General features: G+C 33.2%; 1 protein-coding gene across 13 annotated transcripts in view; it reads right to left on the bottom strand.

Moving 5' to 3' along the window:
• BCAS3 (BCAS3 microtubule associated cell migration factor) overlaps positions 1–24,066 on the bottom strand; it is a 575,920-nt gene that overhangs the window by 399,006 nt on the left and 152,848 nt on the right. For all 13 annotated transcript variants that reach the window (XR_007473338.1, XM_049701671.1, XM_033431625.2 and 10 more), the window contains exons 12-13: positions 16,002–16,172; positions 3,495–3,588 (exon numbers count right to left, since the gene is read on the bottom strand). Coding sequence is in view for 12 of the 13 variants with exons in the window: in XM_049701671.1 (XP_049557628.1) it covers positions 3,495–3,588; positions 16,002–16,172 (265 nt within the window). In the remaining variant the exon portion in view is untranslated. The remainder of the gene's footprint in view (positions 1–3,494; positions 3,589–16,001; positions 16,173–24,066) is intronic.

The raw sequence follows: 24,066 nt of genomic DNA, 5'->3' as shown, positions 1-24,066 counted from the left end.
TCTATAAAAGATTTTGCAAACCAATTTTGTGAGTGCTTGCTGAATTATGAACCCTCCATTTAATTCAAATTTTTACAGAGATACAAAGCATTTTATAAAATTTTGCAGAAATGTTGACACATTGAAAAATAAATCTGCCACATAACAAACTGATGAGTCCACTGTATAGCCTCTGCTTCAAAATCTATGTCAAATGTGCCATATTTTTTTTGCCTCATTCAGTCAACTAATATTAATTTATATACCAGGCACTGAATCATTATTTCCTAATCATCTTTTGGTTCCAGTTTAGAACTGACTTCCTTTTTAAGAACTTTCTCCAAAAGCAGAAGACCAAGTTAACAGTCACCTCCTAGCACTCTGTCCTTACTCCCCAAAGGATTTATCTTCCTTTTTTAAAAAAAGTCCCTATGCCACCAGCAGACTCCATGGGTAGGGACTGAACCAGGCACTGTGAATGAAGTCTAGCTTCCAATGTGTTTAGTTTAAACAGGTGAAATCACACCAAGCATGAATGGGCTCATAAACATCTTAGTGCCATGAACCTTTTCGGCAACATGGTGAAGCCTAGGAACCTCTTTCTCAGAATAATATTTTTTTAAAGACAAAGTAAAATACTTAGGGTTATAAAAATTGACATGTGGTAGAATATGTTTTTATTAATATATTAAAATATAGGCTCTACCATGATTTTGAACCATAAGCATTTTTAGAGAATTATATAAATAACATCAAAATGATATGAAAATATCCATTATTTCTATTACTCACAAACTCACCAGCAAGCTAGTATTTCAGTGGTTTATTGTACATATTCATAAGTGAAAGAAATTTTCATTACAGGTTAAAGAAAATAAAGATGAATTTTTTTCTTTCTAGGTTCACATACTGTCTAAATATTACCCATGGACCTCTCAGACCCAGGTTAAGAAGCTCTATTTTAGATTCAAGAAGAACTGTAAGAGATCCTAAAACTCATAAAATAGTTCTCATAAAATTCTCTTCCCTCCAAGAAATTATAAGATTTGGTGTGAGACCAAATTAAGAATACAACAGTACAAGAATGTCAATTTATATGTACTGAACTGTTACATAACACACCAAAGGAAAGATCCATCAAAGAAATAATTGATAAGTTGGATTTCATTAAAATTAAATACTTTGATTTTCAGAAATTTTCAAGAGAATGAGAAGACAAATCACAGACTGGGAGAAAATATGTACAAAACACATATTTGATACAGGAGTGTTATCCAAAATATACAAAGAACTCTTAAAACTCAACAATCAAAAAATGAACAAACCAATTAAAAAGCGGATGAAAGATACAGACAGCTCAACAAATAATATATACAGATGGTAAATAATGTATGATACATCCATACAATAGAATATTATTCAGTGCTAAAAAGAAATGAGCAATCAAGGCATGAAAAGACACAGAGGAGATTTAAATATCTGCATATTAGTAAGTGAAAGAAGCCAATCTGAAATGGCTACATACTGTAATATTCCAACTATATGACATTCTGAAACTAAGAAAACTGGTACACAATGACACGATGATAGAACTAACTAAAACATTCTTTAAGTTATATAAGATGTTCTGGTAACAATGGAAATTCATAGACAGGAGAAAATACAGCTTCAGACTTCTGCAGCACCCTAACTATGGCAATATGAAATATACATTAATACAAAGGAGATCTGACATAACAGATGGACTATCAAAATGAGTCATGCTGGTTACTCCAAGTAGAGTGCTATAAGTGACATAACTTCCACACTGTTTCTTCAAATTTAACTAAATTCCCACAACATTCAGATCATTTCAATAAATCTTTGTCTTCATTAATTAAATCAACCCTAATGATCAACAATTACTACAAAATCTTCCTCTCTATTGAAAATACCTAAGATAATCAGAGGAAAATTATTCAAAATACTTTATATTATCCTCTTACCATCATTCTTTATCTGAAAAGATGAAAAGAAGGGGGAAAAGATGGGCCTTTCCATCAATTTTACCTAATATTCTGCAGAATAAGATAAAAATGGCAGTCTCTTCAGACCCACCAAGCAAGGAAAAGATTGCAAACTTACGTAGATTGTTTCAGCTCTGAAAGCATAAGAGCAATTTTATCTTCTATTCATAATCAAAGTATTTTAAAAATAAGTCCACTGAAGTGGAATTCCACCACTGGACGTATTAAACCAATTCCTAACTATGAAAATTGGTAAAGAGAAAGTATTACATTTTTGCCCTGTTTTTTGCATACAGGAGAACTATGGTTCATTTATGGTTGATGAGAGAAAAATCTTTTTTAAAATACAGCAGTTAATCAATACAGAAAATATGACAGAATTAGAAAAACCACCATTCTATAGCCTTCAATGTAACAAAACTATTTAGTAAAAAGTTGTTTCAGAAATGAGGCCAAAATAACACTCTGCACTTGCTAATCTCCACAAGACAACCTATTTGCAAAATGCAGATGTCTGATGGGTCACTAACTTATTCTTGTGATCAAATATAGTATCATAAATTGCAAGAGAGCCTGATATAATGTGTCTCCTGCTGGGATGAAATGATGTAGACAGCAATACTTAGGAAGTTTAAAAAAAAATCTTTAGGCCTGAATGTATTTAAAATTAAAAGCCTTTTAGGGAATAAGGAAAACATTATTATAATGAAAAAAATATGTGACAAATGCAGAGTTTGGATAAGACAACTGCTCTGGACACTGAAATTTAGGGGGAAAAAGGTGAAAGTAATAAATTGGATTAAAAGGAGCTAAAGAGACATAAAATGTAAGGAGTAAACTTTAATTAGACCTTGATTTGAAGCAGTTAGAGAACCCATTTTTGAGACAATTGGGAAATTTTAAATTATGACTTGGATATTAGATAACATAATGTGTTACTTTTCTGAATATAATATAATATTTGCCTATAAAGTACAAGAAGGGCCTTACTCTTAGAAAATGCATGCTTAATTCGTAATGGGTGAAATGTCATCATGTATGTAACTTACATTCAAACAGTTCAGCAAAATACAAACACACACACACACACACACACACTATATTAAAATGTGAAGACCTGTTTAATCAGGGTGACAGTACATCTGTCACTGTATTGTTAAAAAGAAACTTGAAGTTACAGAGAAAATGCCATTCACATACATATGTAGTTTCGAATATTGAAGTCCTTACCTTACTAATAATACAGAAATTAATGCAGTTCAACAGCACTGTTTATCTACTATTATTTATCTACTGCTACTACTTAATCACAACTTTGCTCAGAGTAAAACTAATCTTTAGGGAGTTTCTAAATTTTTATTATAAATTCATTCATTCAGTAATCACTTACTGAAAACTATTTACTTATCTCACATACACTAACACATATATTTCATATTTTCCATTTCCAAAAAATTGGTTGGAAAATCCATAACATAAATGGGGGGTGAAGGGGAGGGAAGGACATACCGCTTGTATTAAAAGCCATACAGCACACTGGTTTTTCATGAGCAGGGAAATGGGCCACGATGCCATCACTGTCAGAATCCTCACTCACAAGCACCTTTACAAAAAGGAAGAAGGCAAATGGAAGTTAACCAACTACTGAGCCTGAAGATATACACAGATACACCACTGCATCCCTGACCAAATAACATGTTTCCACTACATTTGAAGATTATTCTTGGCAATGTAAGGTGAGAATGTCACTTCAGAAATAGGAAAAGATGTAACACGTCCCCAGCAGATCAATCATATAACCTCTAAAAACAGTTGGTTGACTTGACTGTACATGACAGAGACAATAATTTCTTGACACGTAGATTCAGAAAAAAACGAAAAGCATAAAATCAGCTATGCAGAGCTTCATCTAAGAACAGGAGCAAGAGTTCTTATTGTGTTATGGCCTGCTGAAAAACTCTTGGCCATGACTGGAACAGAACAGTGAAAAACAACATAAGTTAAATACAAACAAACAGCCATATATTAGAGGAATTATCGAAATATTTTTTACTTAAAGTACAAAAGTTACGGTCTTTTGTACTTTAATCTAACTCTTAGATTTTAGATGGACACATCACTTCTTTGAAAATATTACCAAGCAAAAGTATATTGGAACAGGCAGTTTTGTATCTCAAATTTATTCCCCTTAATTTTCTTACTAAGCATATTGAAATACAATTTACATTCCATACAATTTGCCCATTGTGAGTACACTGTTCAATGATCCCTAAGGAAAAAAGTTTTAAAATAACATGTATTCGTTTTACAAAGCAAGTAATTAACTCAAGAAACAAAAAAGTTTCACATATCTAATGTTGCAAAGGAAAAACCTACTGTACCAATATTGGATCATGATCGACATAAAGAATTTAATCTGAAGTAATCCAGGAAGTAGTCCTACACTGGCAAAGTTAATTTTTCTTTTAGAGTAAAAAGCTTTACAGAGGTGTAATTTACATTCCATAAAAGTCACTTATTTTATGTTTACAATTCAATGATTTTATACAGTACTACAACCATTACAACAATCCATTATATAGAAACATCTGATTTGTCACCCTTTCCTATCTTAATGCTTTAATCTTCTTGCCTTATTGTTCTGGCTAGAACCTGCAATTCAGTTAAGCTGCAGACTGATCATTTTTCTGTCTGTAGATTTTTTTCATTACCACTTAAACCATTTTTAAGTATTCACTTCAGTTCTGTTAAGTATACTCATATTGTTATCTAACAGATTTCTAGAACTTTTCCATCTTGCAAAACTTAAATTCTATACACACTAAACACTAATTCTTCCTCTTCCCTCTTCCCACCCTTAGTAACCACCTTTTAATTTTGTTTCCATGATTTTGACTACTTTAGATATTCAAAATAAAAGGAAGAATTTAGTCTTTGTACTTTTGTGACTGGCTATTTCCCTTAGCACAATGTCCTCAAGGTTCATCCACATTGTAACATGTAAGAAGATTTCCTTCTTTCCTAAGGTTGTGTAATATTATTACATTGTATGTATATACCACATTTCTCTATCCATTTATCTGGCAATGGACATTTGGATTGCTTCCACCTCCCGGGTACCGTGAATAACACCGCAAAGAACAGGAGTGTGTAAATATCTCTTCAAGATCCTGATTTGAATTATTCTGCATATAAATGCCTTAGTGGGATTACTGGATCACATGGTAATTCTGTTTTTAATATTTTGAGAAACTTTCATACTGATTTCCATAATGGCTGCATCATTTTACACTCCCACCAAAAGTTCACAAGGTTCCAACTTCTCCCCATCTTCTGTCAACACTGTTAAATTCTGTTCTGTTGATAGTGGTCATCCTGATAGGTAGGAGGTGGTATTTCACTGTGGTTTTGATTTGCTAATGATTAGTGATGTTGAGCATCTTTTCATATGCTTATTGGACATCCCTACATCTTCTTTGGAGAAGTTTCTATTCAAGTCCTATGCCCATTTGTTAATCGGGTTATTTTTATTATTATTATTATTGTTGAGTTGTAGAAACTCCTTATTCATACTATATATTAATTCCTTATGAGCCATATGATTTACAATGATCTTCTCCCACTCCATAGGGTGCCTTTTCACTTGGTTGATTTATTCCATTTAGACACAGAAGTTTTAAAGTCTGATGTAGCTCCATTTGTCTATTTTTTATTTTGTTACCTGTGCTTTTGGTTTAATATCTAAGAAATCATTGCCTGATCCAATGTCCTAAAGATTTTCTCCTATGTTTTCTTGTAGGAGTTTAATAGTTCCAGTCTAATGGCTGGGTCTATAATCTATAATCATTTTTTGTATATGGAATAAGGTAAGGGTCCAACTTCATTCTTTTGCATGTAGCTATCCAGTTTTCCAAACCTCATTTGTTGAAGAGACTGCCATTTCCCCACTGTGAGCTTTTTCCAACCTTGTCAAAAATCTTTTGGATGCATATGCATGGTGTTATTTCTGCACTCTCTATTCTGTTCCATTGGTCTACATATCTATCTTTACACCAGTAGCACATCATCTTAATTACCATTGCTTTGCAATATGATTTGAAATGAGGCAGAGTTGTGTTGTTTTTCTTTTTCCAAGATTATTTCAGCTTTTCAGGGTCCCTTCAGATTCCATAAGAATATTAGGATGGTTTTTGCTATTACTGCCACAAAATGTCATAGAGATTTTCATAGATATTGTATTTAATATCACATTAGGTGCTATGGATATTTTAACAACATTGTCTTCAAATCCACAAGCACGAGATGTTTTTCCCATTTTTTGTATCTTCTTTCACTTCTTTTAACAATGTATTATAGTTTTCAGTGTACAAGTCTTTCACCTCCTTGTTTTTGTTTATCCCTAAGAGTTTGTTTTTTTAAAAAATAATCAACAAAATTGACAGCCCTTAATTAGACTAACAAAAAAAGAGAGAAAATTCAAATAGCTAAAATTAGAAATGATTATTTAGTAACGTATTGTTTAGCTTCCATGTGTTTGCGTTTTTTACATTTTTTTCCCCTGTAACTGATTTCTAATCTCATAGCGTTGTGGTCAGAAAAGATGCTTGATATGACTTCAATTTTCTTAAATTTACTGAGGTTTGATTTGTGAACCAAGAAGTGATCTATCCTGGAGAATGTTCCATGCGCACTTGAGAAGAAAGTGTAATCTGCTGTTTTTTGGATTGAATGTCCTATAAATATCAATTAAATCTATCTGGTCTATTGTGTCATTTAAAGTTTGTGTATCCTTATTAATTTTCTGTTCGGATGATCTGTCCATTGGTGTAAGTGAGGTTTTAAAGTCCCCCACTATTATTGTGTTACTGTAGATTTCCTCTTTTAGAGCTGTTAGCGGTTGCCTTATGTATTGAGGCGCTCCTATGTTGGGTGCATATATATTTATAATTGTTATATCTCCTTCTTGGATTGATCCCTTGATCATTATGTAGTGTCCTTCCTTGTCTCTTGTAACATTCTTTATTTTAAAGTCTATTTTACCTGATATGAGTATTGCTACTCCAGCTTTCTTTTGATTTCCATTTGCATGGAATATCTTTTTCCATCCCCTCCCCTTCAGAATGGCCATCATCAAAAAATCTACAAACAATAAATGCTGGAGAGAGTGTGGAGAAAAGGGAACCCTCCTGAACTGTTGGTGGGAATGTAAATTGATACAGCTATGGAGAACAGTATGGAGGTTCCTTAAAAAACTAAAAATAGAATTACCATATGACCCAGCAATCCCACTACTGGGCATATACCCAGAGAAAACCATAATTCAAAAAAGACACATGCACCCCAATGTTCACTGCAGCGTTATTTACAATAGCCAGGTCATGGAAGCAACCTAAATGCCCATCGACAGACGAATGGATAAAGATGCGGTATATATATACAATGGAATATTACTCAGCCATAAAAAGGAACGAAATTGGGTCATTTGTAGAGATGTGGATGGATCTAGAGACTGTCATACAGAGTGAAGTAAGTCAGAAAGAGAAAAACAAATATCATATATTAATGCATATATATGGAACCTAGAAAAATGGTACAGAAGAACCGGTTTGCAGGACAGAAATAGAGACACAGATGCAGAGAACGTATGGACACCAAGGGGGGAAAGTGGCGGGGGTGTGTGCATGTGTGTGATGAATTGGGAGATTGGGATTGACATATATACACTAATATATATAAAATGGATAACTAATAAGAACCTGCTGTATAAAAAATAAAATTCAAAAATTCAAATAAAATAAAAATAAAATTAGAAATGAAACAAGAGCCATTAAAACTGATGTCACAGAAATAAAAAGGATTATAACATATATCTATGAGGCCCTCATTGTCCTGAGACCAAAACAAGAGAAAGACAAAAAGAAAACTACAAATCAATATCCCTGATGAATAATGATGCAAAAATCTAAAAGAAAACAGGATCAAACAAAATTCAACACATTAAAAGGATCATACACCAAGAAAAGTGAGACTTACACTTGGAATGTAAGGATGGTTCAACATACAAAAATCAATTAATATAATATACCACATTAACAAACTGAAGAACAAAAGATGATTGATTGATCATCTCAATCAATGCAGAAAAATTATTTGACAAAATTCAACCACTTTCATGATAAAAACACTCAATAAACTAGGAATACATGGAAACTACCTCAATACAATAAAAGTTACATATGCAGAGTCCAAAGCTAATATTACACACAATGGGCAAGACTGAAAGATTTTCCTCTAAGATCAGTAAAAAGGCAAGGATGCCAACTCTCAGTACTACTATTCAACATAGTACTATAAGGTCTAGCCATAGCAACCAGACCAAAAGTAGGGGAAAAAGAAAAAGAAAGAAATACAAGGCATACAAATTGGAAAAGAAAGAAAATTACCTCTGTAATAGATTTTACAGATTACACACACACACACACACACACACACACACACACACACACACACACTTCAACAAAGTTGCAGGATATAAAATTAGCACTCACAATCAGTTTCATTTCTATACACTAACAAAGACCAAATTAAAAAGGAAATTAAGAAAACAATCCCATTTGCTATATCATCAGATTTATCAACTTTGTTATTCTTTTCAAAGAACCAGTTTTGGATTTTCCCCATCATTTCACTGTTTGTTATTTTGTTGACTGCTGGTCATATTTCTATTATTTACTTCATTTGTCTTGCTTTGGTTATAATTTGCTGTTTTTGAAATCTCTTAATGGAGAGCTAAGATTATTAATTTAGGACCACTTTTCTACTATAACCATTTAAAGTTGTAATTTTCCCATTATTCAATAATATAGTTGCAATTATAATTTCTGATATGTTCCATTTCTATGTTCATTGCATTCAAAATATTTTCTAATTTACTTGAGACTCTTTCATTTCATAATTTCATTCTATTATTGATTTCCATTCTTTAGATTTGTTTTATGGCCAATCATATGGTCTATCTTGGAAAATGTTCCAGATGTTCTTGAAAACAATCTTACGTTTGTAGGTTTTGGGGGAAGATTTAGGTCATGTTGGTTGACAGTCTTAATCAAGTCTTCTGAATCTTTAAAAATTTTCTGTATAGTTTTTCCATCAATTATTGAAAGCACAGCATTTAAATCTCAAACTGTAAATGTTAGCTAGAATTTCTTCTTTCAATCTGTCAGATTTTGTTTAATGCTTGCTGCACTATGTTGTTAGGTGTTTACACATTATTAATTGTTTTATCTAGCTATTACATTGACTCTCTTATCACTATGAAACGTCCCTCTTTTCCTCTGGCAATATTTCTTGACTTAAAGTCTTTTATCAGATATTAATATAGCCATTCCAATTCTATTATGGTTATTGTTTGCATGGTACATTTCTTCCATCCTTTTACTTGAAACAATTATGTCTTTGAATCGAAAGTGATTCTGGTCTGACAATCACTGTCTTTTAACTTGAGTCCATTTATAGTTAATATAATTACACATATAATTGGATTTAGGTCTGCCATTTTCCATTTATTTTTATGTCTCAGGTGTTTGTTGTTGCTCTGATCCTCTTCCTTTGTGTTAAACAATTATTTTTAATGTTTACTATTTTTATCTTCTGTTAATTCTTTGGATTAATTTCTTAAGTGGTTACTGTACAGGCTATATAAGGTGCTGTACAGACAACAAGATTACATGTTAATTCCACACTTAATTGCAATAAATTATAGCTCCTTGCTCCAGTATAGCTCCATTTCCTCCCCATTCCTTTGTGCTATTATTATCATGGGAATTATCAACTGAGAAACATCATTATTCCCTAAAACAATCTTCCAATTACATATATGTTGACATGTTTAATGTTGCCCCAAAGGCCTCTGAGACTTTATTTTTTTTTTAACTTTTTATTTTCTATTGGATATAGCAGATTAACAATGTTGTATCAGTTTCAGGTGTACAGCAAAGTGATTCGGTTATACATATACATGTATCTATTATTTTTCAAATTCTTCTCCCATTTAGGTTGTTACATAATATTAAACAGAGCTCCCTCTGCTATACAGTAGGTCCTGTTGGTTATCCATATTAAATATAGCAGTGTGTACAGGTCAATCCCAAACTCCCTAACTATCCCTCCCCCCGACACTTCCCCCGTGGTAACCATAAGTTCGTTCTCTAACTCTGCGAGTCTGTGTCTGTTTTGTAAATAAGTTCATCTGTATCATTTTTTTTTAGCTTCCACATATAAGCTATATCATACGATGTTTCTCCTTCTCTGACTTACTTCACTCAGTATGACAATTCTGTCCAGTAATGTACTTATTTTCTGGGGAAAAGATTTGCTTATCTCTTCACTTCATCATAGCTGGGAGTCATTCCCCAATGACCACAAAATTCATACATACAAATCACCCCATATAAGTGGATAATGCTTAGTAAGTTTATACAGTTGTATAACCATTACCACATTCTAGATTTAGAATACTTCCAACACCCCCCAAATTTCTTCATGATGACTTTAGAACACCAACCACAAGCCCCAGACAATCCCTAGTGTATATTTCATTTCATCTGCCTTTTCTAAAATTTTTCAAAATATTTCAAATAAATAGAATCATGCGATTTATCTTCCATTTCTTTCTAAATATATAATTTTTTTGTTCAATCATATTGTTTCAGGTATCATTCATTTCTTTGTATTGCTTATGTGTATTCCACTGGATGGAGGGACCACAACATGTGGGTTCACCAAACAATTCTTGGCAATTTGGATTATTTCCAATTGATTGCTATTATGCATAATGCTGTTATGAATATCTGCACACACATCTTCTTTGTGAAACATGTTTTTATTTCTCTTGGGGAGATACCTAGAAGTGGATTTGCTCAGTCATATGGTAAATATATACTGAACTTTTTAAGAAATAGGAAAAACTGTTTTCCAAAGTATAGATACTTTCATATGCCCACCAATAGAGTATAAGGTTTCATCTCTCCACATCTTTTTCAACAGTTTATACTGTATGTCTTTTTAATGAAGGGCAATCTATTGGAGACAGAAATTAGAATGGTGGTCAACAGGGAGTGTGAGAACAGGGGGATGGGGAGTTACTGTTTAATGGGTACAGATGATGAAAAGTTCTGGACATGGATAATGGCAATGGTTGTACAACATTGTGAATGTACTTAATATCACTGAATTGTAAACTTAAAAATGGCTGAATGGCAAATTTTATGTTATATATATTTTACCACAAGTGGGGGGAAACATGGGTTATAAATTATTTCTCTCATCTCTCTTTTCCATTCTTCCATTTGACTTTCAAAAATGTTAGGTAAGGAAAACAAGAAAAAGAGAAGAAGCTTACAGGAGCAGTCTCCAGGAAAGTGTGTTAAACTAAGTCTGCTAAATAACTGATAGATTGCTTTAGGAAATACGGTATATATACAGAGTTGTGCAACCATTATGACAATCAAATTTAGAACACTTTCATCACCCAAAAGAAACTTCATAACCATTAACAGTCACTCCCCACCTGATTCCCTCCAAACTCCAAGCCCTAGGCAATCAATCTATTTCCTCTCTATGTAGATTTCCCTATTCTGGACATTTCATATAAATAGATTCATACAATATGTATTCTTTTGCGACTGGCTTCTTCCACTAAGCGTAAGATTTTCAAGGTTTATTCATTTTGTAGCATGAATCACTACTTCACTTCTTCTTATTGCTAAATAATATTACACTGTATGTATATACCACATTTTATTTAACCATCCATCAATCAGTTGATGTACATTTGGGCTGCTCCTATTTTTTGGCTATTACAAATTATGCTGCTACGAACATTCATGTACAAGTTTTTACATGAAAATATATTTTCATTTCTTTTGGTAATATATCTCCTAAGAGCAAATCTCTTCAGAGACAAATTGCTGAGTCAAATGGTAATAACTCCTTTCCTAAGCGACTGTACAATTTTACGTTCCCACCAGCAGTGTACCAGGGCTCTCATTTCTGCTTACTGGCCACTGGCATATCCTATTTGGAAAGATGGCTATTCAAATCCTTTGCTCATTTTAAAATAAGGCTATTTATCTTTTTATTATTCAGTTATAGGAGTTCTTTCAATATTCTGGATACACACACGAATGCAAGTAAAACAAATGGTGAGAGCTGAATATGGTCTGTAGCCTAGTTAACAGTAAAGCGTCATCGTCAATATCCTGGTTTTGATATTTTACGACAGTTATATAAGATGTCACAGTTTGGGGAAACTATCTTCAACTTACTGTGAGTCTACAATTATTTCAAAATTAAAAGTTAAAAATGTAGAGCAGGGACTTCCCCGGTGATCCAATGGCTAAGACTCCACGCTCCCAATGCAGGGGGGCCTGGGTTTGATCCCTGGTCAGGGAACTAGATCCCACATGCTGCAACTAAAGATCCCATGTGCCACAACTAAAACAAGATTCTGCATGCCGCAACTAATAAAAGATCCCACATGCCACAACTAAAAAGATCCCGCATGCCAGGCACAGCCAAATAAATAAATATATTCTTTTAAAAGAGTATTAAAAAAATGTAGAGTATACTGCAAGCTTTTTGATTTCTTTCATGCTGATAGGTGACAAGTGGTATCTTAGGGTAGTTTTGTCTTTCTCTTATAACAAGTCAAGTCTAAAGATTTTACACCATTTGTAAGTATTTTATTTTTTCACTGAAATATTTTGTCCTTTGCCCACTTTTCCATTTTAACTCAATCTTATGATTCCCTTTCCTTTCATATATTATAACCCTATACCTCTCCTTCCAATACAACTAGCACTGAGTACTCTACTTGATGGTACTAATACAGAAGCCATCCAGCAAAAAGGCTCATTAATCTTGGTGAATACCAAAACCTCATGCCACTATATAGGATTCTTCGAATGTTCTCTTTATGAACTTCACAAATATAACAACCAGATACTTTTGTAGAGATTCTCTCCACTGCATCATCATCTTGCCTAAAATATCAATATCAAATCAATACCAGCGATATCCCAATACAGTTGTCCTGAGACATTTAATTTTTACTCACTACTTAACTAAACAGGCTAAACCCCCAAGTATATGTAGCAACAACTTGCATTTGTTAAAACAAAGCAAAGCAAGGTGGATACAAGGTGGATAAGGCTTTATCATATGAACAAAAAGATAGACAAACACCACAGGAACCATCAAATTACTATGAATAACACCTGTATTTGCAACCAGGGCAAGAAATAGCTCTAGTTTATGTTATCATTCTGGAGCGTTGTTCTTTGATTAGAGACTTTGCCACCTTGTTAACTAAAATTATATAAATTTATAAAGGCAAATTATATCGCTTAACTTATCCTAGCCACGAAATGCTTTTAAATAAAATATGAAAGTAACACAGATAAAAATGGACAAAGTCAAGCAAATACATTCCCCTTTAATGCAGGTACCATACAGTGATCCTGTCACCATCAAATCAAACTAATCAATTCAGCATCAGAAAGATGGTGAATCAAATTTTATACACTATCCCTGTAAACGTGAAAATATATTTATTAAAGGCTCAATGGCTTTAAACAGCAAAAGTGCACATAATGTCAGCTTTAGTTCCTGATATGTATAGGGACAAGAAGAAACACTACAGCTAAGGTCAAACATCAGTGGGAAAGGGCTAAAAGTGATAAATCCATGACATTAACCACTGCAGTCTTTCTAATACAATCCAGCATAACCTAAAAACAGCTTTGTACTTCAACTGAACTATTTATTAGAGACAAAAATGTCTTCCTGACAAAAAACAGATTCACATTAATAAAAGAAGACAGTATTATATTGAGGAAATCTTATTGCTTAAAAAAATATTTATAATTCCTTAAAAATGCACATAGCAACTTATTATTTCCTGTCTTTTAATAGAATTTTTAAATCAATCAAAATTGCAGAATATGTTATAAGTAGGAATGAAAAGAGATTATGCTCCCAACAAATAATAGAAAAGATAAAACTTTTCAGGTTGAGCAACACTTTCACTGTTTTAACTTTTAAAAGCTAACATTTCTATGATTCTTATTTCCTAATGAACAACTTTACTTGTTTCCAGGGTTAACAATGCACTTATACAGAAAAATGAACTTTTGTACAATCTACTGTTCACTTCCATATTCCAAATGTGAGAATTCCAATTTAAAGTTATAAAAAGTTAAAGAACTAGGGGAAAAAAAAACCCAAAGAAACCACATGTGAAAACATAAGACCAAATGCTATGCTTTTCGTATAAATTAAATTTTTCTTTTTACTCATTACATAAATTAATGAGTTATAGCTCTATTTCAGCAAAAATAATAAGAGATAACATTTTCAACTTTTAAATTACCACAAATCAGTCTGTCAACAAATGCTAGATGCTTAACAGATTTCAATCCACTCACCAAACTAGACAGTGTTGAGGAGGGTTGTTACTACTTAGTGAATGTGGGTGGCCTTGGAGGTGAATTAATTAAGAATCGAAGGACAAAAGAAAATATTTTTTACTTTAACACTCATAAAACACTAAGGGTTTATATATTTAATTCCAATTTAAAAAGAGAACATCTGTATGTGTCTATCAACTTGAGCTAATTAACACAACTTAAAAAAAAAAGTCATTACAGTCAACTGAAAAGTTTGCTAGCACTTAATTAAAATGAGTTTTAAACAGGAATACAAGTCTGTAACATATCTGATTAACCACAAAGTTAAGATGGGAAAGGCAGAGAATTGTATTATTCAGATTTTAAATAAAATATAATAGCCAGATTCAATAACCCAGAAATTCAAAGATTTTTGGGGGTGTTTTAATTGCAGCACAGTCCATATTTTTTTGAAATGCCACTTGATCTTACTATAGGAATTAGTATATGAGTACCAGCCAAATGTAATCTTTCATCAAGATGTAGAACCACATATACTGGAAGCAGATTTTCTCAAAAGAACATGCAATATTTAGGGTTAATATTTTAATGGCTCACATAATTATGTTCTGAAAATGGAATTAAATATAAATTCTATATAAAATTAAAATAATTTCTATTTCCAAATCTTGCTCTACTCCTATCTCATTCTAGTAATCAGGTTTACATTGTGTATTTATAGCAAGGATCACAAACCATGAAAATTACCTTCCTTTCAGAAATGTATTTTAAAATTCATGACCATGATTCAAAAGAAAATACTGTCTATGAATGTATGAGGGAGAAAAACAAAACCCAACTGGTTTCTTTCTAGCAAGACTTACATAAGCATAACGTATTTCTCCATGTTTATAATCACTCCTAAATGTTTCTGAACATAGGCTGTAAAAATCTATTTTATGTGAAGATATAAGATCTTATAATAAGTTATTACCATTTATATATTCTAATACACTCTTTGAGATTTTTTTATATTTTTCCATATTTATAAGGAGGTATCTGTAATAAAATTTGTAATACAATTTATTAATATTATTGTCATTTATTACCATCATAATTAGTCATAATTAGTCTAAGTTATAACAAGTGTCATTAAAAAAAAGAAACAGTACTAAACAGTATAAATGAGATATATAATTATTTATTTATGGAACAAATGTCCTGATGAAGAGATAGCAAGAGAATTCTATAGAACCTCAATTTTACCTTCAGGTTTGATACATTAACAATGTCTGAAATAATAGGTTTTAACATGTTACTCATCATTTTTTAAAAGGGTCTACACCATTTATAGTTTTTATAAAATATTGGCTATATTCCCTGTGTTGTACAATAATTACTCATCATGTTTTGAAAAAAACAAAATTCTAACCTGAGATAACCTTAATTTTCTACAATTCCAAATTAACACATCTCCAAATACATTTTGTATGATCTTGATCCCAAATGATATTGTTAGTTACTCCATCCTCTGCACAAAATGAACATTACATGCATCACATGTTCTTACCTGGCCCTCTCCAACTGTCTCAGTGTCGATTACTGTGATGATGCCTGGGACCAGAGGACTCCGCCTTGAATTACTATGGATGGCAACATCATCTTCTGTCACACCTGAAGGCAGCGTGCCTGTCAGCTGAGTCACCACCTTCCCAACCATTGTCAGGCCAGTTTTCAATGTCTATACAATGAAAGGTAAAATGTATGACTTCACATCAGTATTTGGATTCTAAATAGTAATACATGTTTTGTTAATTCACATTAAATTCTTTATTCTCTAACAAGCTTATATGTAGCAGTGCACTGTCACAGAAATTCAGTCTGATTTTTATACGATCTTAAATTTTAGTTAGAAAATTGGTATTAGATTGAGTGAATCAGTAGATTCCCCAAAGCCAGCATGGTGAGAATAAAGCTATAGGTAAATAATTAAAGAGTTTGTTTCACATGAGGATACAATTATACTTTTATTAACAATATTTATTTTTCCCCTCTCCTCAATGCATATAACTTAAAATATGTGAAATATTAAGAAGTAGCAATTATGTGATGTTCTATTTTTTAAACAGTATAAATCTAATACTGAGTCAACTTTTTAGCAGGAAAAAGACTGAGATACTGGTAGAATTCATATGTGAAAACAACTTTGATTCCAAAGTAAATCTATAATATGATGTTATATAATATTGTACATCAAGATTTGGCATGTAGAAAATACAGTCTCCATCTAAGATACTTTTTACTAGATGAATGAAATGTCATATAAAATTAACCAAGAAGGTTCTTTTCTCTCTGCTAACAGAAAACAATTTAATGTAATGGTCCTAATATATTATTTCAATTAAAGACAACTTAAGACGTTTCAGAATTACATTTTAGTTCCATTTCATTGAAAACAAAGAGATGAAACTAACTCATGTGCATGTTTTCTTTTATGTGAATCTCATCTGATTATTCTCATAACCACTAACAAACAATCATGTTAAGTAACGGGGTTTTCTCTTTTTGTCCGAAAGGGAAGAAAGTGAAAACAAAGAGAAAATTATGTGATTCATAAACACATTAACATATCTAATCATTAGAGCCAAAATAAGTTGTTTAGATTACATGGACATATCAGAAATTATGTATGATACAATAGACACATATCCTCATACTGTGAGGAAAAGTTTTTATTAAAATACTTCAAATTAATCTTCAATACCATGACTTGCTCTTTTTAAAATAATTATGGACCTATATTCTAGCATATGCTACAGCTAAATTTTAAAATGTATATTATATATACAGCATTTCAAATATTAATTTATAAATGCTACTAGGCAAAAAAAGGTTGTTTATAAAGGCCTAAATGTAATTTAAACAACAACCAGATGGAACTAAAAAAAAAAACGAAACAGGGCTTCCCTGGTGGCGCAGTGGTTGAGAGTCTGCCTGCCGATGCAGGGGACACGGGTTCGTGCCCCAATCCAGGAAGATCCCACATGCCGCGGAGCGGCTGGGCCCGTGAGCCATGGCCGCTGAGCCTGCGCGTCCGGAGCCTGTGCTCCGCAACGGGAGAGGCCACAACAGTGACAGGCCCACGTACCGCAAAAAAAAAAAAAAAAAAAAAAAGAAACATACATAATATATGTATTATTTTACTGTAGCTACGTTCCATGGAAACTTGATTATGAACTCAGAAATGGTTAAGGCTCTTTAACAAAAATGATCTGGATAGATATCCTCAAACACCTCTACTCTTTAAAGAAGAGAAAATTGAGGCTACAGAAGTTAAAGAAAATGGCAGCTCAAACAGCCAGCCAACGACAAAGCCAGAACTCAAAACCAGGACTATCTCCAAACCACTATCCAGTATTGCCTTGTAATCTATTCCTGTTACTACCTGTGATCTCACACACTTTATGAATTCAGTACGCAAATGCATACTGGGAAGGAGAAATGAAAACCGTAATAGTGTATCCTAATAAATACTTAAATAAAATAATCAGCAAAGCCATTTGCTGAATTCAAGCAAAATGATATAACTTACAGCTGACTGAAACCAAGAAAAAGCCACAAATCAATTGTAACTGTTTTGTTTAGTGCTAAAAACTCAAACTGCAGTGATTATAAAACACATTAGTGCTCCTCAATTAGCAGCCAAACATGTATTTCAATAATTCACAAGAAATGACTTACACAAAGTCTGTTAGAGTGTTGTCAAGAAAGCCTCTGAAGGACCAACAAAACCAGGCGCCACAGTATATTGATGTCAAAAGCGGGCCAGGAAGCCTGATTAACCTCTGAGATGCTTCAGCTGATGTACTTACTCCATTAATGCTAATGGAGATGCTCCCACTTAAACGGAGCTATCCCTTTATCAAAGGAATGCCTTTCAGGTTTAAAGTCTTTAATTGTTTATCCTCCCTGTTTGCCCCTGAGCTAATTTTTTCATGCTCTTATACCAATGAAAAGGAATAAAACTAAAATAACTGGAGCACACAGAAAGTGGAAGTAACATACCAAAGCAAACCACAAGATAAAGGGAAAAGTTAATAGAAGAGAACTAGGAAAAAAACTCCAGAAAGAGGGGAAAAAGAGTAGTATATTTCAGCGTTAAAGGCTAATATTACAGAAAGAGTTAATGATGCTTCTAAAAAAAAACAACAACAACTTAGGACTATTGGTTGGGTCTTCTTATCAGTGGACAAAAAATTAAACCCAAAATTTAACAGTCATCAAATCTTTACTTTGTATAGTAAGTAACATGACGGTACTATCCATCATAGCTCATTAACTTTCAAATAAGGTCTAACGCAGGGTGTGAGAGAGGGGTGCTGGAAGCTTTCTACATTAGTAAAGACCTTTGCCTCTAGGAGAAATTTGTTTCCATGTTAGAGTCATATCAGCGAGCACTAGTGTCCTCACAATCTGAAGAGTATTACAAGAATATTCACATAACTAATCTGTACTGTAAAGTGCTGAACATAAGACTATAACGAATGTGTCAGATAATCTACTGTGACCAAAAATTCAAATGAGCATGGTTCTTATTCTGTTCTGTTGCAGACAGATTTGCCAAAGGGTCACTAGTCATCTTTAACCTTTCTCAGGCCATATCAGTTGTCCTCCCTATCCATTAGGACTAATGGTGCTGCTTTCACAAAAGCTGTTAGTTGTCATTAAGAAGTTATCAGATAACAGGAGAAAACAGAGGCATTTTTATTAAATCAATTTACAACGCTGGGGTTAAAACACATTAAAAGGAAAAATCAAATAAAACAGTTATAAGGTAACTAGAATATATGGACCAAGATTTAATAAATATTTCAAAATAATCCAATTTGAACAATTTCAATATTAAACTTCTTCCTTCAATACGACCTCAGAGAATTTTTCACTATTATATTCTTTATAAGGAAAGCCAAATTATTTGGAAAGATGAATTTTAAGTGCTATTTGAAAATCCAGGGAAAAAAAAAGATTATTTCCTCTAAAGAGATCCAAACACATATACAATTAATATAATTTATACTTACAATTGTAATGTAAGACATAAAAGAGAATTAAAAATTTAATAATTATTCCTTCTATATAACAATGTGGTTAACCTATATGAAGCCACATGAGAAGCTATCAGAGAGAGAATATTAATGATTACTCTGTCAAAGGAAGTGTAGCATTCTTTTTTTTCCCAAATTCATTATTACATTTATTCCATTATTGAATTCATTTATTGACTGCTACATATTGGGTTTACAGAAATGAACAAAATATAGTCCCCGACCTCAAGGAATTCACCATCTAGTGGGAGAGACTAATAAACTGACAATCATAAACAATTATACACACACACATATGTTACCAAACCAGGTTCATCTTGCCCAACACACAGCAAGCCAAAAAGCTGAGACATCGAGGTTTGTAGCAAAGAGAAGTTTTCTTCACAATATAGCCAAGCAAGAAGACAGGAGAACAAATCTCAAATGCACCTCCCTGAAGGCAAGGGGCTCAGGGTATTTATGTGATAAAGAATAAAGAAGCAGGGCGGTCTGAGGTGTGGGGAGTGTGGGAAGCATGGGGGAAAATGATTGGGAAAAAATGTACAGGCATAACAAAGCTACAGGTCTCTGCACATTCAAAAGGTCATGGAGCAGACCCTTGCACAGGCCCAGGTGAAGGGTAGGTGGCCCCATCCAGTCTCTTTTTCTTTTTCAATAAAAGTGTTTCTTTCATTTTTTTTAACTTTACTTTTTTTATACAGCTGGTTCTTATTAGTTATCTATTTTATACATATTAGTGTATACATGTCAATCCCAATCTCCCAATTCACACCACCACCTCCCCACCCCACTATCCCTGTGTGGTGTCCATCCGTTTTTTCTCTACATCGGTGTCTCTATTGCTGCCTTGCAAACCAGTTCATTTGTACCATTTTTCTAGATTCCACATATATGCATTATTTGTTTTCCTCTTTCTGACTTCACTCTGTATGACAGTCTCTGGATCCATCCACGTCTCTACAAATGATCCAATTTCGTTCCTTTTTATGGCTGAGTAATATTCCATTGTGTATATGTACCACATCTTCTTTATCTATTCATCTGTCGATGGACACTTACGTTGCTTCCATGACCTGGGTATTGTAAACAGTGCTGCAATGTACATTGGGGTGCATGTGTCTTTTTGAATTATGGTTTTCTCTGGGTATATGCCCAGTAGTGGGATTGCTGGGTCATATGGTAATTCTATTTTTAGTTTTTTAAGGAACCTCCATACTGTTCTCCATAGTGGCTGTATCAATTTACATTCCCACCAACAGTGCAAGAGGGTTCCCTTTTCTCCACACCCTCTCCAGCATTTGTTGTTTGTAGATTTTCTGATGATGGCCATTCTGACCGGTGTGAGGTGATACCTCATTGTAGTTTTGATTTGCATTTCTCTAATAATTAGTGATGTTGAGCAGCTTTTCATGTGCTTCTTGGCCATCTGTATGTCTTCTTTGGAGAAATGCCTATTTAGGTCTTCTGCCCATTTTTTGATTGGGTTGTTTGTTTTTTTAATATTGAGCTGCATGAGCTGTTTATACATTTTAGAGATTAATCCTTTGTCCACTGATTCATTTGCAAATATTTTCTCACATTCTGAGGGTTGTTTTTTCATATTGTTTATAGTTTCCTTTGCTGCGCAAAAACTTTTAAGTTTCATTAGGTCCGTTTGTCCATTTCCATTGTTTATTTTTGTTTTTATTTCCATTACTCAAGGAGGTGGATCAAAAAGATCTTGCTGTGATTTATGTCAAAGAGTGTTCTTCCTATGCTTTCCTTTAAGAGTTTTATAGTGTCTGGTCTTACATTTAGGTCTTTAATCCATTTGGAGTTTATTTTTGTGTATGGTGTTAGGAAGTGTTCTAATTTCATTCTTTTACATGTAGCTGTCCAGATTTCCCAGCACCACTTATTGAAGAGGCTGTCTTTTGTCTATTGTATATCCTTGCCTCCTTTACTGAATATAAGGTGACCATACGTGTGTAGGTTTATCTCTGGGCTTTCTATCCTGTTCCATTGATCTGTATTTATGTTTTTATGCCAGTACCATATTGTCTTGCTTACTGTGGCTTTGTAGTATAGTCTGAAGTCAGGGAGTCTGATTCCTCCAGCTCCGTTTTTTTTCCTGCAAAATTACTTTGGCTATTCAGGGTCTTTTGAGTCTCCATACAAATTTTAAGATTTTTTGTTCTAGTTCTGTAAAAAATGCCATTGGTAATTTGATAGGGATTGCACTGACTCCGTAGATTGCTTTGGGTAGAACAGTCATTTTCACAATATTGATTCTTCCAATCCAAGAACATGGTATATCTCTCCACCTGTTGGTATCATCTTTGATTTCTTTCACCAGTGTCTTATAGTTTTCTGAGTACAGGTCTTTTACCTCCTTAGGTAGGTTTATTCCTAGGTATTTTATTCTTTTTGTTGCAATGGTGAATGGGATTGTCTCCTTAATTTCTCTTTCTGATCTTTCGTTGTCAGTGTATAGGAATGCAAGAGATCTCTGTGCATTAATTCTGTATCCTGCAACTTTACCAAATTCATTGATTAGCTCTAGCAGCTTTCTGGTGGCATCTTTAGGATTCTCTATGTATAGTATCATGTAATCGGCAAATAGTGACAGTTTTACTTCTTCTTTTCCAATTTGTAGTCCTTTTCTTTCTTTTTCTTCTCTAATTGCCATGGCTAGGACTTCTAAAACTATGTTGAATAACAGTGGCAAGAGTGGACATCTTTGTCTTGTTCCTGATCTTAGAAGAAATGCTTTCAGTTTTTCACCACTGAGAATGATGTTTGCTGTGGGTTTGTCATATATGGGCCTTCATTATGTTGAGGTAGGTTCCCTCTGTGCCCCCTTTCTGGAGAGTTTTTATCATAAATAGGTGTTGAACTTTGTCAAAAGCTTTTTCTGCATCTATTGAGATGATCATATGGCTCTTATTCTTCAATTTATTAATATGGTATATCACACTGATTGATTTGCATATATTTAAGAATCCTTGCATCCCTGGGATAAATCCCACTTGACCATGGTGTATGATCCTTTTAATGTGTTGTTGGATTCTGTTTGCTGGTATTCTGTTGAGGATTTTTGCACCTATATTCATCCGTGATATTGGTCTGTAATTTTTTTTGTTGTATCTTTTTCTGCTTTTGGTATCAGGGTGATGGTGGCCTAGTAGAATGAGTTTGGGAGTGTTTTAATAAATGTTTCAAAATAATCCAATTTGAACAATTTCAATATTAAAATTCTTCCTTCAATATGACCTCAGAGAATTTTCCGCTATTATATTCTTCATAAGGAAAGCCAAATTATTTGGAAAGATGAATTTTAAGTGCTATTTGAAAATCCGGGGTGGGCAAAAAAGATTATTTCCTTGAAGGAGATCCAAGCACATATATAATTAATATAATTTATACTTACAATTGTAATGTGAGACATAAAAAAGAATTAAAAATTTAATAATTAATCCTTCTATATAACAAAGCGGTTAACCTACATGAAGCCACATGAGAAGCAGTCGTCAGAGAGAGAAAAATATTAATGATTACTCTGTCAAAGAAAGTGTAGTATTCTCTTAAGGAGCACATACTACATGGCTTTTCAAATATTCTCCATGTTATATATCTCATGGTAATATATTACCTAGAAATTATTAAAATGGTAAGAAATAATAAGAAGAAATTTTATTTTCTATTTTCAGTAATGACAGGCTAGGTAAATCAGATCAATCCTACCAATGAAAACAAGTAGGAAAACCGGGGAATTTATTTTTCTTTAATTCTGCTTGAAGTTACTGAATATTGAACAAAATAGTGATGAGTTACTAGGTCAAAATCCAAGAGAACAAGGAAATCCAGACATGTGAGCTGGTATTTAGGCCTAAATGCACAGGATGATTCTAGAGGGGGCTTGTAAGAGACTGAGTAGTGCTTTTGATAGACTTGTGGAACTAGGTAGTCATGTTCAAGGGGGTCTACTTTCCCTGCATGCTTTGGGTTGAAACATAAAGGGACATACAATAGAAATAAGAGTGAACCTGTAGTAATCAGGATCTTACAGCTATTTCAGGTGACCTTTATTTAAATAATTTAAGTAATTCTCAATCTGTGAAATTGGATTAAGATGATCCAAGCCTAGATCTCAAACTCACATCTGTTTCTACAAATCTTTTTTAAAAATTCTAGCAAACAAGGAGTCAAGACATCATAAATGAGAACTAACAGTAAACAACAAAAACACAACTAAAAGGGAGCCAGATAGTGAAATGATCAGAAACAGACCATGTCTACTATGTTTAAATAGTTTGGCAATTTGAGAAAAACTGAATTCTAGAGAACCAGAAACTATCACTATTTACTAAAATGTTTTATCAATGCATATATGTTCGATTTTATCAAACGCTTTTGGTGCATATATTGAGATAATTTGTATCATTTTCTCCTTTATTCTGCTAATGTGGCAAATTACACTCACTGATTTTGAGTAGTAAACCAGCCTTAATTGTGGAATTATCCCAAATGGATTATGACACATCATCCCTC

Source organism: Orcinus orca, chromosome 19 (genome assembly GCF_937001465.1).
Source record: "Orcinus orca chromosome 19, mOrcOrc1.1, whole genome shotgun sequence".
NCBI classification, from domain to species: domain Eukaryota; kingdom Metazoa; phylum Chordata; class Mammalia; order Artiodactyla; family Delphinidae; genus Orcinus; species Orcinus orca.
This window is presented reverse-complemented; position numbering and strand designations above follow the sequence as displayed.